This window comes from Chaetura pelagica, unplaced genomic scaffold (genome assembly GCF_000747805.2).
Source record: "Chaetura pelagica isolate M959 unplaced genomic scaffold, ChaPel_1.0 scaffold138, whole genome shotgun sequence".
NCBI lineage: Eukaryota > Metazoa > Chordata > Aves > Apodiformes > Apodidae > Chaetura > Chaetura pelagica.
Window position 1 is genome coordinate 3,342,062 of NW_009954215.1, and position 14,898 is coordinate 3,356,959.

At 42.1% G+C, this 14,898-nt stretch overlaps 2 protein-coding genes across 2 annotated transcripts in view; one reads left to right on the forward strand and one right to left on the reverse strand.

Moving 5' to 3' along the window:
• ERI2 (ERI1 exoribonuclease family member 2) overlaps window positions 1–1,624 on the reverse strand; it is a 7,551-nt gene extending 5,927 nt beyond the window's left edge. The window contains exon 1 of the mRNA XM_010003308.1: window positions 1,443–1,624. Within this exon, the coding sequence (XP_010001610.1) occupies window positions 1,443–1,624 (182 nt within the window). The remainder of the gene's footprint in view (window positions 1–1,442) is intronic.
• A 701-nt stretch (window positions 1,625–2,325) lies between these two features.
• LOC104393721 (putative RNA exonuclease NEF-sp) lies at window positions 2,326–14,595 on the forward strand. Its single transcript, XM_010003234.1, has 17 exons — window positions 2,326–2,391; window positions 3,228–3,312; window positions 4,616–4,750; window positions 4,907–4,995; window positions 5,785–5,900; window positions 6,708–6,846; window positions 7,388–7,482; window positions 8,316–8,418; window positions 9,010–9,146; window positions 9,442–9,550; window positions 9,876–9,986; window positions 10,115–10,252; window positions 10,758–10,850; window positions 11,537–11,756; window positions 12,254–12,447; window positions 12,871–12,980; window positions 14,369–14,595. Exons 1-17 carry the CDS (start codon window positions 2,326–2,328, stop codon window positions 14,436–14,438), a joined length of 2,010 nt encoding a protein of 669 aa, XP_010001536.1. The 3' UTR covers window positions 14,439–14,595.
• Window positions 14,596–14,898: the final 303 nt, after the last annotated feature.

Genomic DNA, 14,898 nt, shown 5'->3' on the forward strand with positions numbered 1-14,898 from the left:
TTGGCTGGGTTTGCTGCACCTCGTGCTGGGGTGCGGGGGGGTCTGCAAAGCGTATTTTACTGGTACCGTATCTAGAGAGACATCTGAAGATCATACCTACAGATAATGGCTTCCTTTCTGCTTCAGGAAAGATGCAAATGAATTTGAGTGTTGGCCATTTACATTAAAGGATTGAAAAAAAAACCACAATACACTCTGTAATATAATTTTTCCTAACCAAAGTAGGTCTTGAAAGGAGCCCTGTGTCTGCTTAGCACATGGGCACCCGAGGGATCAACCCAGTGGTTGGGCCTCATGGCTTCATCTCTCGACTCTGTGTTATTATTACCAAATGATTCCTAACCCCTTGAAGCTCAGGGGTTGTCACCTCTGTTCAGATTTCTTACCCAAAGACAAACGGCTTTAGAAGTGTACCAGCTCAATCACACGTGGGCAGGCTCTGCCAAAATTAATGAGCACAGGGCTCGTTAGCATGGTGGGGAAAATACAAATTGTTTATCAATAAATACAAATTATAATGTAATACAAATTATGTATTAGTTGTTTATCGAGTGGTATTTGTTATTCTGTAGTGTTCTGTGGCCTTTTTCCCCATCCCCTTGATGCTGTGATGTCTGTTCATCACATAACAATTTTTTACAGCTCAAAGGACCTCCACTGGAACAGGCCATATGGTTAGTGGAGGTCTCCAAAATAATGCATTTACTTGCTGATTAGCTTTTAGGAAAATCTGTGCATATTTAGGCTTAAAGAACTGTTGTGTTGTACTGTGTGGTACAGTCTCCACTCTTATCTCATCTACTCTCTGCTTTCTTCCTGCGGTTTCCTTGGATTTACTGAAACATTTCTTTTCCTGTAGGGGTCAGCAAACCCCATCCCAAAACAGATCCCCTAATGTCAATAGAATAAAAGGGTTTCAGCAAAACATTACATGAAGTGGCTACACAGCACTTGTGTAGATGCCCAAAGCTCTGCAGCAGCAAGTGGTTGAGAGAGCAGATCATGTTTGCATATCAAATAACTTCAAGTCTCCTTAGTACATACCTCTACTAACATTATTAGTAAATAAATCTTTGAAGTTAGGTTACCTGGGTTATTGAAATATTAGTTGTTAATGTCAAAATTTGATCGGAAAGTAAACTTCTGCCTGTCACGTGTGGGGGAGTTATTTTAAATGTAGTTGATTGTATTCAAATAGTACATAGTTTCCTTTCACCATATAATTACTTCATTTTCCATGAGCTTGTGTGCTTACATACAACCTTTCTTTACTAGCGTTTCCCTTTTTACAGGAGAAATCCTCTCGCTTGTCAGCAGCTTTATTTGGTGAGGATTGTGAAATCAGCCCTGACCAGCTGTATGAGTTGTTAAAGTATGCAGCTCTGGGAAAGTGCCACCATGCAGCACAGCCCAGGTATAACACATTCGTATTTGGGAATCACCTCTGTCTTGTGTCCTCATGTGTTGTGAACCTAAGGGCATATTGGCCATGCTGGTTTTGGAATCTTTGCAATGCAGTTACCATAATGACAGCCTGTGGTGTGTAGGGGCAGTTGTTACACTTGGCCAGAGACCAGAATTCCTCTTCTGACAAAAATTCTACCATTTCATAGTTTTGTTTCATGCTGTTATCAAAAGCTAAACAGTTTTGTGGAATGGAAGAAGCTTCACACACTGAGAAATAAAACACGTGTTAAAAATATTAATACAACGCCAAAAAAATATGAACATGTTTGATGGCAGATGTAAATTCCAGAGCGTTTTGGCAAAAACGTTGTAATGACTTAGCCCTTCTTCAGGGTGATGTCTCAGCAGTGGAAGGGAGAGGCTGAGAAGGGCATGTAACCTGGGATAGCAAAAATATGGTGAAATGTAATGAATCCTGAAACTCAAGGCAAAAATGATCCCACTTGAGATTTTTAGGAGTGAATAGAAAATTATTTTGTAAAACTTTTTTTGATGCATTACTGCATCACTGTGGCTGAAGTTACTTGTGCACTCACATGCTGATGAATGCCAGTGAGGTATTAATGTCTTGAAATGGTATTTTGCTGTAATTCATTCTTTCTCTGTCTCCCATATTATGTTTGTTTCGGGAATATGTGGCTATTTGAGATAATCTATAAAGCCTCTCCTCAGTGAAGTCATTTGGCACTTTGCCATTCACTGATTTAAAAGCTGGGCTGGTTCCAAGTTTGTTTTTAAGAGTGCTTGATAAACGTTTTGCTTTGATTTATTTTTTTATTTTTATTTTTAAACTGCAGCTGGTGCCGGATTTATCACCAAAGCCACCTGGCTGGGGTAGTGGTTATTGTTCTACATGAAATGAGCCAACTCCATTTCTACAAATTCTATTTGCAGTTCAAACACCTCAGAAGAGTGTTCCGGCATGTAAGTCCTCCAGATGGTAACTGCTCTCTGCTCAGCTCCTTCCAGTCCTGAGCCCCTCTCTGAAGGATTGATTGCTGCAGTGAAATTATTGCCTTTTCCAGCAGGGAGTGCCCATCTTGGAGTCTCAAAGCAAGATAATGAGAGGGTCTATTTGTAGCCTTTGTCAGCTCAGAACAAAGGCCAAGGCTTTGATATCAGAAACAGGCTTACAAGATGCAAGTCTTTGAAGCCTTCCCAGGTGAAGCACATATTGATGTTTCAGTACTCTGACTATTATGCTTCCCACATCTTCAGGATGCCAGTGAGATTAAAAATACCTGTTAATTTGGAATTTGCTCTAAGTGAATGAGGAGACTCTCAGTAGATTTATGCTATTCCCACTGGTTGAACAATGTCACTTTTACTGTTTGTGTTTTATGTCAAATTTCTCCCCTTTCTCAAAAAGATTATTAAAATAAATATTTTAATTTTCTGAGTTAGAAGCAACACTTTGGAAGGAAGAAAGAAAGGAAGAAGTACTTCAGACTGCTAGGGAATTCTCCCTGATCTGCAGCAAATGCAAATCACAAATTAACTGGAAAGTCTGGAACTTGCTTTAGTTTCTATTAAAGGAGGTCTTGAGATTGGCCTTCTGATCATATCAGACAAGGCAAATCTGCCCCTCAGTACAAAGATCCTGTCATTAGACCAGGTTTGGTTTGTGTTGGGTTTTCTGCCTTTGGAAAACACCAAACATTTTCCCACTCCTCCTTCATCCATTCACCTCTAAATTGGGCTGGTGTGGGGATCAAGAGATATCTCATTTGCCTGACGCTTCTGTTCCACATCTTTTTCAGAAATTCATACTAAGACCTTCTGCCAACCTCCTGGTCAGCCTGTGTGGAGAAGGAAGGAGCCCCAAACCTCCCAACCCTGCACAAGGTATCATTCACCCACACTGGTAGACTCCAGCAGTCACTTACTGCATCCTCTGCAGTCCCAGCCTGCTGCTGTGCTAACTTTGTCTATAAAGGAAAACATACAAGGGCTGAAACCATGAGACTAGTTACCCTGACTAGTTCAGTAACTCTCCCAGGCTTATTGTCACAAGTAAATGCAAAAAGCAGAGAGAAGGTTTTTAAAATTTTTAATACAAATTTCTGACACTTTGTTACCCATGTTGTGATTATTTTATTCTAAGGTATATGTAATAAAAGGTGCAGAGATACACATTCAATTCAAGCTAAGTATTTATTAATTTTGTCTTAGTTTTGTTTGTTATTCTGAACAGCAAATTGAGGTGAAGAACAGATGTGTTGACAACTGATTTCCTATGTTTACACTCTTTATAGGGTTGATTGTAATCCAACAGGCTTGTACAAAACTTGCAAGAGACTATAGTGCAGATTTCACTGACATTGTTAGAAGTGTAAGAATTCCAAGTCCTAAAAGGGAGAATGAACAGCTGTTACTTTCAGTGTATTGCCATAGTCCTCTAGCATCCTGACTGTAAACAGAGCACAGACACAGACCTGAGATGTCAGGTATATTTTTCTTTTAAGTGCAATCTGCAGAGAATCTTACAGGATAATTTAACTTCACACAGCTGTGGATTCTGGTGTCAGTTCAGTACTTGCTTCTTTGGGAGCCACACTTAGAGCATATTTTCTCCTGATAATACTTACAGAAAATAATTTCATAGAGAAAGTAGGAAAAAAGAACTTCTTTTGCAGTGTCCATGAATTAACAGCTGATGATGCTGTCGTACTTAGGAGGCAAATTTGTTCTCTCTCTTAAAAGTAATGTGAGACAGAGTCTTGTGACTTGCCTCTGAATCAGCCAGCAGTGTCAGTAGCTGGACTGGGAAAAGGTGTATATAGTATGTAGTATATATAGGCATTATATATACTGTATAACAGTATATATAGGCATTATATATACTGTTGTGTATATAAATTATATGTATATAACATGTAGTGTGTGCATAAATCTACGCAAAATAAATGAGATACAAACTGGATGTAGATAGATATACACACACACACACTGGAGAGAGGTACATAAAAGGATAAACTGGAGATAAATGATTAGACAGAGAGACAGGCTGGCTGGCTCTTTATCTCCAGTTTATTGTTCCAGGTAGTGTTTTCTTTGAAATTATGTAGTCTCTTAGTGTGCTTGCCAATGCAGAAAACTGACTGTAAGCAGCGAGTAGCTGAGCCTGAGTAGCTTCTGTCTGTCACAGGTGTGTCTTCCACTCCTAAAAACTCAGACTTGCAGTGTGATCCCATCATTCGGAAATACGGAGAAACAAAGCGAGGCCTCACTGGCTACACCTTAACTTTGGAAGAGCAGAAGAAAAATGACTATCCCATGAGAGGTCAGTTTTTGAGGGCTTTTGTCTAGGTGTTTTATTGTGGTGTTTTGGTTGTTTGTTTGTTGGTGTTTTTTTTTTAAATTCTGACAATTAATGTTATGTCTGGTCATTATCAGGTAGGAGTTCTGTGTCTTACTGATGGGTGTCTCTCCATGCCAGGCTCCCCAGGATGTAAGGGCTATATCTATACAGAGTGTGATCAGCAGAGGACAGACAGCAGCCCCCTCTTTGGTCTGGATTGTGAAATGGTAAGAATAAATCTGTGTGGCCTTACAAACTGTAGTTAAGCAACCAAACTCCTACTAGCTATTCCAAAGTGAGACAAACATCTTGTGTATTTGCTAAACTATTTCTGATACATTAGTATCTGCTGCCTGTCCCTTCATTGATGGTGCTGGTGCTGATGTGGCCATGGGAAGGGCAGCAGAGAGTTCAGTTGTGTGTTGGCTGTCAGAGCAGCAGCTGGATCTGCCAGGCCCATCAGCAGTGATGCAGTGACCCCTGAGACAGCTGTGGATTTCCACCTTCCAGCCCTCCCTAACTTTGGAAAAGATGCTTCCTATCACACATCTTTCCTTTAGCCCTCACAGTTCTGGCAGCATGTTGTGGTGAAGATTTCTCCTTTAACTGTAGTTTTGACCTTGCAGAGATGCCTGTTTAGCATCAGCATTGAATAACTGACAATGCAACCTGGGCTCAGCTTTTCATTTTTGCATCTCTGCTGTGATGCTCTCAGGGACGGCTCTGCAGAGCAGAGCATGGACCAATTCTCTGAAATCAGCAGTTCTGTAGAGTGGGGTTTTTTTGTGTTGTGCTTGCCTGTGTGTTTTCTGTGCTTATGGTGAGCATTTAACAGAAAAGCAAAATGAAGCATGCTACATGCTGCAGTGTAAAACAAGTAGCTGTGAGTGGTAGATCTCTTAAGTGGAGTAACTCCTTAGTGGTGACACTGGCTGTGGCCAGAGCAGATGTTCGCTGAGGTTTCAGAGTGGCAGCATCTTGCTGATTCAACAACTGCCTCTGCTTCTTCCTGACAGTGCCTGACTGCAAAAGGGAACGAAGTGACTCGAGTCTCTCTGGTGGATGCACAGGGCCAGTGCCTCTTGAATGAACTAGTCAAGCCTGAAAGCACAGTAGTGAACTACCGCACCAGGTGACTTGGTCAGAAGTTTCTTATCTCTTTGTAAGAGCTGCAACCCTTTCTAATTAAACCCTTTCTAATTAAATATGCAGGACCTTTCAGAGGGCTTTGGTTTGCACAGATGTCTGCTTCATTTTACTCAGTGTTAAGAACAGGATTCTTGCTGTGTGATTAGAATAACCAGTGTTGTGTGCACACTGTGCTTCACAGTGTCCATGTGGCTCTGCAGAAGCCTTGTCATTCTGCAGTGCTGTCTCAGCTCAGTGATGCACTGCACAAGTTACCCTTTTCTGCTGCCTGTAAAAGAGAACACAAGGTTTGAGTACAGGATTTCAGCCTGCGTCTCTCTGCTCCATAGCTAAGTTTACTCATGTATAAGAAATGAATAGAGGGGCTGATCAGCTTTTTACACAGGTCTAGGGATGGGCTTGGGATTATAACAAAAGCAGGCAAAACTTCAGTCTTGTCTTCTCCAAAGTTTGGCCTGGCTGTATCCCAGTCCCTTCAGGTTACTTGGAAGCATCTCCTTCCACCATCAGTCTTGCGATATTTCCTTACCTGTGCTATCTGATGCTAAGAAATGCATCATAAGTTATACTTGAGAGTTAAACTTTTGAAAAAGCTGTGGTAGCACTCATAGCCATTTAACCTGCACTATAGCCTCTTTAGTTGGAAGTGGAAGCAGTAAGGAGCATTCTGTCACCGAGTTACACTTGAGATCATATTTTACACTCCTTGCTTGCAATATTCTTTAGCAGGCCCTGTTGCTAATGTGCTGCTTTTATCTTATCCAGCTTTTTTTTTTTTTTTTTTTTTTAGATTCTCAGGAATCACAAAGAAAATGCTTCTTCCAGTGAAAACAAGACTCCCAGACATCCAAACCAGACTAAAAAAAATGCTTCCCCATGATGCTGTATTGGTGGGTCATTCTTTAAATGCTGATCTTCAGGCTTTGGAAGTGAGTATGTCTTTAAGAGTATTTTTCCCAATTCTGTGATACTTATTTCAGACCTGAAAACTCTACAGTTCCTCTTATTAGTGAGCATTTGTTAATTGCTTTATTGTAAATAATAGCCTTGTGTCTGTAATGATTTAAAAGAGACTCTCCTTACATCTGTAAAACTTGCAAGGGGCTGTTCAGAACCCACAAGGAAGGGAGGAGTCTCTCCAGACACATAGGGTTGCAGCAGAAGCTTTACCTTTGCCTCAGCCAGCTGCTTTTGATAGCTTTGTCATGGAATTCCTTCCTGTATTTAATTTAAGCAACCTAAAATGCTTGAATATTAATTTATCTTTCTAGCACAGTCTAGTTCTTCCCAATACTGTTGGAAAGGAGAGTTGGGCTTGTTTCATTATTCCCATCTTCTCTGTTGCTGTGGACCAGTTATCTCTCAGTGAGAAACTGGCAGCTGAAGTCAACAGGCAGAGGTAACACTGGAGTTGCTGTTCAGTTCTGTATGACTGCTGCTCTTAAACTGGTGATGTTTTCTGTCCTCCAGATGATCCACCCCAGTGTTATTGATACTTCATTGCTTTTTGCCAGAAATGAAGGTCGACGATTTAAGCTAAAATTTCTAGCCAAAGCTGTTTTAGGGTAAGATTCTTACTGTATTTTAATAGAAACATTAGAAACTGTGATGGGCAGATCATAGGGCCTTGCTTTTCCACTAGTAACATGGAAGTTATTTTTTTTCACTAAAATGAAAAAAAAGGAGGAGGCTGTGCAAATAAACATGGTAAATACGAATTTAGTGCCTGCTTGAAACATCAGGTAGCAAAGTAAATCGGCTTGTCTTTGGGCAAGCAGGGACACTGTGACCCAACCAGCTGACTCCTCACAAAACAGCTTTTTGGCAGGTCTGTAGCAATAGCAGGTATTGAGTTGCAGAGCAACCAAGACTGGCTCACACAATTGAGGTGTGTTGTACTACAGCAAGACAGAACTGCTCATGTGTGAAAGTTTGTATGTATGTATGTATGGTTTGCTGACTTCAGTCCTACTCCTCAGTGTGCCAGCTACCCCTGGATTGTACACCATGGCCATAGAGTTCTCACCATCCACATAGTGAATATTAATACCCTGCAGAGCCAAACTTCACATAGTTGGAGGTTGCCTGTGTGCTCATTGTGAGTTGGGTCATTGGTCAGGGAAGAAGTAAAATTAAAAATAGCCATGCATCAGAGTACCAAGTATCAACACTGCTTCTGTCAAACCTGGTAAACAGTGTTTTGCTCAACATTGCAAAAACATGTCTTGCAGTAACTTTTGGAAATATTTCACAAGAATGCTGCTGCACAGAGCTGAAATCCTTTTTGGAGACGGGAAAGCTTATTTTGCCCAAAAAGGACCCAGTTTAGAAAAGACAGAATGTTGGTCAGTGTGGAAAAAGAGATAACCTGCCTGTACACGTAATTTTGATGCCCTAGGAAAGAGATTCAGTCTGAACAGAGGCTTGGGCATGATCCTGCAGAAGATGCTAGAGCTGCATTGGAATTGGCTCAATTCTTTATTGAGCAAGGACCAGTAAAGGTAGGTACATCTAATTTAGATTTCTGTCTTTAATCACAGAGTGTGCAAGGAAAAAAACCCAAACGTTCCTGCTCATCCTCTTGTTTATTTAAAAGAGCAAATGGAGCTGTGACAGGCCTCAATTTTGACAGCTTGTTACTCTCAGCATATATCCAGGTATCATAATAACCTGAAGCATTACCAGGGTTTCAGTACTCAAACGCTGACATGAATCAGCATTACTGCTGTTCTTGAAGAGCAGTATTGGCTAAAGAAGAATTCAGACATTTGCAGCCTTCAGAACTGCCTGTCATTTTTCCAGATGAAAGAAGTGAGAGACCTTGTGTGTTCTGGCAATGATTCACATGCTTTTATGAGTCTCTTGCTTATGTCGTTGATTTCTGAGGGAACTTTTTTGGAGATGATTGCTGGTTGATGCTCAGAGTGCTGTATGCTTGAAAATTACAACAGAAAATAAGGCAAGAAATTAGTGCCTATGTTTCTTCATTGCTGTGGCGTGTGCCTAGGTGACTCACAGAGAAAGCACATGCTTTATGGTTAGCTACAATTAGCTGAGATGAAAGCCAACTACTAATCTTCTTCCTTCTCAAGGTAGCAGAACTAAACTTGGAGATGCTTTTGACAACTGAAAAACTGGCTGAGGTCTCACAGAAGAAAGCTGCATTACAGTCACAAAGATGTAGGGTTCAGAAAGAGTTGAATGAGCCTCCACCTTTATCCAAACCATGGTAATAAGCTTCTCAAATATGCATGTTTTTCTTTCAGCTGAATCCTCAATAAAATCAAGGAAGTAAGGCACATTTTTCAGAAGCCATCAGGATCTTTAGAGAGAGACAAAAATTGTAGTATAGCACTGAAAAACTTTCAGAACGTTTTCCAGGCTTCTTTTAAAGTTGAGGACAAGAATATTCTTTCAGATTTTTGTAATGAACTATATAATTTTTCCCTGACAAGCACTTTTGAAAGCTTTTAATTCACCATATTGATAAGTACTATGATTCACAGCTCTCTTCTCTCTGTTAGTTTTTTAGACTGCTTGCAGGTGGCTGGCCAGAAACCCCTCCTTTTGGGCAGACAGGAACTAGATTCTTCTGGCCTGTGTCAGAGTAACCTGAGCACTTCAAACAAACAGGTGAATGGACTTAGAGTGGGTTGGTCTAAGCAAGCATCAAAGCTGTTCCAAGTTCTTGTTCTGGGGGTGGGTAGATGAGTCCTATTTTAAAAAGCTGCCTGCCAGTGCAATAGTGTTAATACCAGGTTTGCTAAATCCATTGCGGAAATAAGCTTTGATCCTCTGCATCCTCTTATGACTCACTAAAGAATTATTTCTGCCTGAGGGCTTCCTTGGACCGTAATGAAAATTTAAGTTGGGCTCTAAGGTCAATAGCTTTGTTTCTGATCTTTTGCAGTACAATCATTGTGTACCTTTTTGAGCCTTTGTACTCCTTTCCCTCCAGATTCTTCAGAAAGCCTTAGAAGATGTTCCCCTGTCCACATTCAGTGTCATTGAGTTCAGTTTGGATCCAGAGTATGTTGCATCGCACCTCCTTGCTGGACTTTGTGCAAAGGTACTGGGTTTTTTTGACAATAGTCTTCCTTATTGCAGAGCTTGGAGAGACATGTTATTTATCTGGAGTCACCCAGTAGTTAGTTCCTTTGCTTTGTGAAGTTCCTTGTCTAATCTATGTTCCTACAGGTGAGAAGCAAGCTGACTGACATGCTGACAATTTACGCAGGTCCTTTTGAAGAAAGCTTTTGCCTGAAGACTGTGAGAAGAGAATTTGGAAGGTGTGGACCAATCCAATCTCTTACAGTGGTAACTGACACATACCAGGTGAGAGCACTCAAAGCACTGAGCTTGCTGACAGGCATGGAAGGCCTGAGTGATCTCTTGGTAAGATACGGATTAGAACGACTGAAATACCAGTTATTTGGTTGGGTTTTCTTCTGGTGGTTTAGTCATCAGCTACTACAATTCAGGAGTATCTAAAAGCTGCTCCACACAATTACAATAAACACAGCTTACGTGGCTTAACTGTCCTGTTCAAGCTAGAGGACTTTGAGCTTTGGAGAAGCTGAGATACTTCTTCTCCCTCTCAAGAGAGCTGATTTGCTAAGGGCCTTAAATGGCAAATAAACACAACTATTAGTTCATTCATGAGCTAATTGAAGATTGTTTTTAACACCTACAGTATATGGAGTGTCACATATATATTACCCCAAACCTTTTAATATTGTTTTTAAAAGGGAACTCAACTTCATTGAGACCTGACTTTTAAAAAGGGAGGGCTCATGTGTGATACTGATAATCCTGAAGTGTCTTGTCCTTCTGTTTTAAGCCCTATGTCTGTATCCAGTATGAAGTGCTGGAAGCTGCCCAGCTTGCTGTGGAAAGCCTCAATGGAGCTGAGGTGGCAGGATCTTGCATTAAGGTAAGCAGTGTCAATAGCAGAAGCCTGAGTGATGTTGAGCACAGGGACAGCATCCAATATGTCTCTCTGAACATCTGCTCACAGCAGAGCATCTGGGCAAGTGGTGGCTGGTTGTGCTGTTACCATATGCCTGTGCCTGGAGAATTTAGGGCCACTGGCAAAAAGTCAAAAAAAAGCTGCCTTTTTTTCCCTTTGCCTGTCAGCAGAAGGGAGTTAAAATGCCTTCTGACCTCCAGCTGCAGCTTTAAAAGGAAAAGCCAGTAACAGGATGTTAAAATGCCATATACAAAGTATGAGGTTCTTAATATAAACAGCTCTTTTTTTTTTTTAAGTTAATTAATAAGTTAGCCTTCATTAGTCATGTTTTTTCAAGGGAGGGTAAATTGCTTGTCAACTTCTGGAGAAAATAACTTAAAAGAGGCTCAGAACACAGAGCTGCTTGGGCTGACGTGCTGTTTTGTTCCTGCTGCAGGATGTTAAAATGCCATATACAAAGTATGAGGTTCTTAATATAAACAGCTCTTTTTTTTTTTTAAGTTAATTAATAAGTTAGCCTTCATTAGTCATGTTTTTTCAAGGGAGGGTAAATTGCTTGTCAACTTCTGGAGAAAATAACTTAAAAGAGGCTCAGAACACAGAGCTGCTTGGGCTGACGTGCTGTTTTGTTTCTGCTGAATCCACCCCAGGTCCAGAGACCTGTCACTGCAGCAACGCTGGACTGTGATGTTTTGATAAAGGAACTAGAACTGGATGTAGAAAACGAAGGTGTGATTTATGTGGCAGGGCTAAAGAAGTCATTAACAGAGACAGACTTGCAAGAAGAATTCAGCCAGTTGGAGGATCTGGAAACACTGTTCCTGCCAAAAGATCTCAAGAGTGGAAAGCATAGGAACTGCTGTTTCCTCAGTAAGTATCTTCACATACACCCTGCTTATTTCCTTCCAATAAGCTCATTCAGCAGCTCTCAGGCCATTGCACAGACACAGCAAGAGCTGCTGAAACTCATGGATGCCCAACATGATGGTATTTAAAATACTTCAGTGAAAGCAGCTCTTGTTTGGAAGAGCAATTTCCAGGTAAATAGTTAAAAGAAAAAAAAAACTGCTTAAAAACATATCTTTACTTAGGAAAATTCCACTATAGTTCATTGGCTCTAATACCTCCATGTGAGGGCTGGCAGCTGTGCTGCTTCCCACAGCCAAGCGATCATCTCTGGAAAGGTGAGAACAACTGGAGGAGGAGTGCTGGTGAAGCTGTTACCTGTAGCAAGATAAGGATCTGCTTGCTGCAGTGATTTCAGTTCCTCCTCTCCCTCCTGCTCCACACCTCTAGCCCTACCCTACAGGTGCCAAGGAACAGGGTAGCAACATCACTGCCAAAGCACCTTCCTCTTTGTGTTTCAGAATTCCCGAAATGGCAGAGTGCTGTGGATGCCCTGGAAGTCATAAATGGCTGGACTGTGAAGGGAAACAAACTCAGAAGTAGGAAAGCTCTTGCTTCAGGTCATCTCTGGAGGTGGATTTGGCAAATGAATCACAGCAACGGGAAGCAAGGAAGACACATCTTACATGAGAAGATGGAGCAACTGTCTGATATTGTGAGTTTAAGGTTATAATGATGTTCTTTGCAGTCAGTGAGGAGCTACTGCCCTGGAAACCAGGAGCGGAGCTGCTTGGCAGCGAGTGATGCCCCACAGGGGCTGCAGTGCCCACAGGAGAGCAGCCAGAGCAGTGTACTGGTGTAGCTGGTGCTCTGGCCTTCAGAGGGAGAGGTTGCCCAGTTATGCAGCCATGCAGGAAAGAACAGCGCTCCTTGCAGCTCCCAGTGTCACCAGAGGAAGCTGTAGTGCCATTTGAGTAGGGCATATGGTTCTGCCTGCTGCTGAGGCACTGCCCTGCCAACCACCAGCCTGGAGCTGGAGCTCTGCCCGAGGGACAGCCTGGCCACATGCACCTCTAACCGTGATTGCTACAGGTCTGCAGAGGAACAGGGGTTTTAATGTTTATATTCTGTTATGCAGGAGCAGGATCTAAGGAAACAGGTGAAGAAGTTGGACCACCATATCAAAAAGCTTTACAGAAGTCTGCAGAATAACACCCTGTGCATTGTTCTCTTTCCAGGAGTGAACAGGTAACTTACCCCCTATTTTGTAAAGAGCCAAGGAGAAATACATAGCCAAATATTTTTTAATCTTAACCTATTAAAAATTAAAGCCCTGCACAAGGAAGTGAAAGCCTGAGAGAAGGCCTGAAGAAGCTGATGTACATATTCAGTCTGACTTTCATGTTGGGCCAATAGAACCTGAACAGTAAGTTCTGCCCATAAGCCCTGCCTGATCCAGAACAAGCACAAGTGCTGAAGCCACTTACGTTGCTGATGGTCCAGATTAGCAAAGCTGAAGTACACAAGTGTTGAATAGTTATTTAAGTCTTCTCAGTTCACCTATCTTTCCCTGTTGGATGTTTTATCCCTAGTGACAGCAAGCTAAGTTTTATGTGCCCATGAGTGAACTGAGCGGTTTCCAGAGCAGCCAGGTTTTTTTTGGGTGGTTTTAGTGGGGTTTTGTTTGTTTTTTAAAACCAGTGAACTCCTGCAGCCAGGGAACAATCAGCCAGTTGTTGTCACGTGGTACCCTAATGTATGTGCTTCAGTCATAGCTGATGAAGGAGGTTGTTCAGGCCCTGTTTCTTAAGATGAAGGGACATGACTGGGGGAAAAAAAAGGGACACTTTTCAGAGTCTTTAAGCTTTCTTGGAAAGAGGCAAGTCCTAGATGGGAGCTGGACCTTCTATCAGGAATGTTTTGGGGGGGTGGGGGAGGCAGGCTTCATGCATTTCAGACCCTGGGGCCTGAACTGCTAGTCATTCACTGCTTAATTCTTATCAGAAAGGTCAAATCTTTCCCAGGAAAGGCCCTGGTTTCTGAGTACATACTGAACAGGGCTTTTTACATTTCTGAGCAGTCAGTTGTCTCTTCTCTACACCGTGTCACCCCAGTGACTTTGCCTGCTAACCTGTCAGTCCCACTGGAAAGGTTTGAGGTGAGGATGGCTGTGGCGTTACAGTCTACACGGAGTGTCTCTTGCAGCAGATTCACAGGTCTCAGCAGGTCCAAATTTACTTCTGAAGGGCCATCTCAAACCATCCTCACAAGCTCACCTGTTGTCTTCCATCACTGAAGGGATGAATCCCACCAGCAGAACAGGTGGATCTTAGCCACAAGGAGCTTACAGAATCCCACACTGAGTGGGTCCAGGCTTGGAAGAGGTTTCTTCCAAGTGATATTCCTGTACAACTGTTTCCCAGAGAACTGACAGGCTAGAAGAGACTTCTCGATTAAAAAGAATGTCAAATAACTTTTGCATTGGGGGCAGGGGGGGCGGTAAATAATCAAAAACAAACCCAAAAATACTACTTTTCAATCTGCTGGGCCAGAGAGTTGCAGGCTTCTCACTCGTAGCAATCTGTGTGCATCAACTACCCTGAGCAGAAGTAACAGACCTCTTGTTTATGTTGCAGCATACATGGATCACAGTCTGGCCTTGGTCTGATGGGAATAAAAGCTGACAGAGGGAGGAGTGCTTGCTGAACTGCCAAGTTTTTAAGCAAAGTCTTTTGTTAAGCTATTTTTAAATACTTAAAAATATTGATGTCTTTGTAAAGATCTCTTACCATAAGAACAATGGGCTTTCACACTGTATCTTTGACAAAGGCTAAAAATAAAAAGCTATTCAAAACATTTTAAAGCACAAAACCTTTTCCATTAACCCTTGTTGCTGTGGCAGTTTTCCGTGGCAGTTTTCCTTGGCAGTGGTTGAGCCAGGCAGGTGCTCAGGAAGCTCTAGGGGCAGCCAGGGAGTGTTGCCCAGAAGCCCATCAGTGTTGGCCTGCAGGATGCACCGTGGCTGCCGGAGACAGATGGACCAGCAGGGCTGTCAGCCCTGGGACCCTGCAACCCACAAGGCAGCAAGCCAGGCCCATGTCCTACCTGCAGCAGCTGCTCAGCAGTTAAATGCTGTTCTCAGGAATTGTGTGGATTGCTGGAAATG

Excerpts from the sequence above, each read along its gene's own strand:
- LOC104393721 (XM_010003234.1), top strand. The coding sequence starts at position 2,326 with ATGAGCCAACTCCATTTCTACAAATTCTATTTGCAGTTCAAACACCTC. Across the intron at positions 5,901-6,707 it reads GTAGTGAACTACCGCACCAG|ATTCTCAGGAATCACAAAGA; the intron begins GTGACTTGGTCA and ends TTTTTTTTTTAG. Across the intron at positions 12,448-12,870 it reads TGGAGCAACTGTCTGATATT|GAGCAGGATCTAAGGAAACA; the intron begins GTGAGTTTAAGG and ends TCTGTTATGCAG.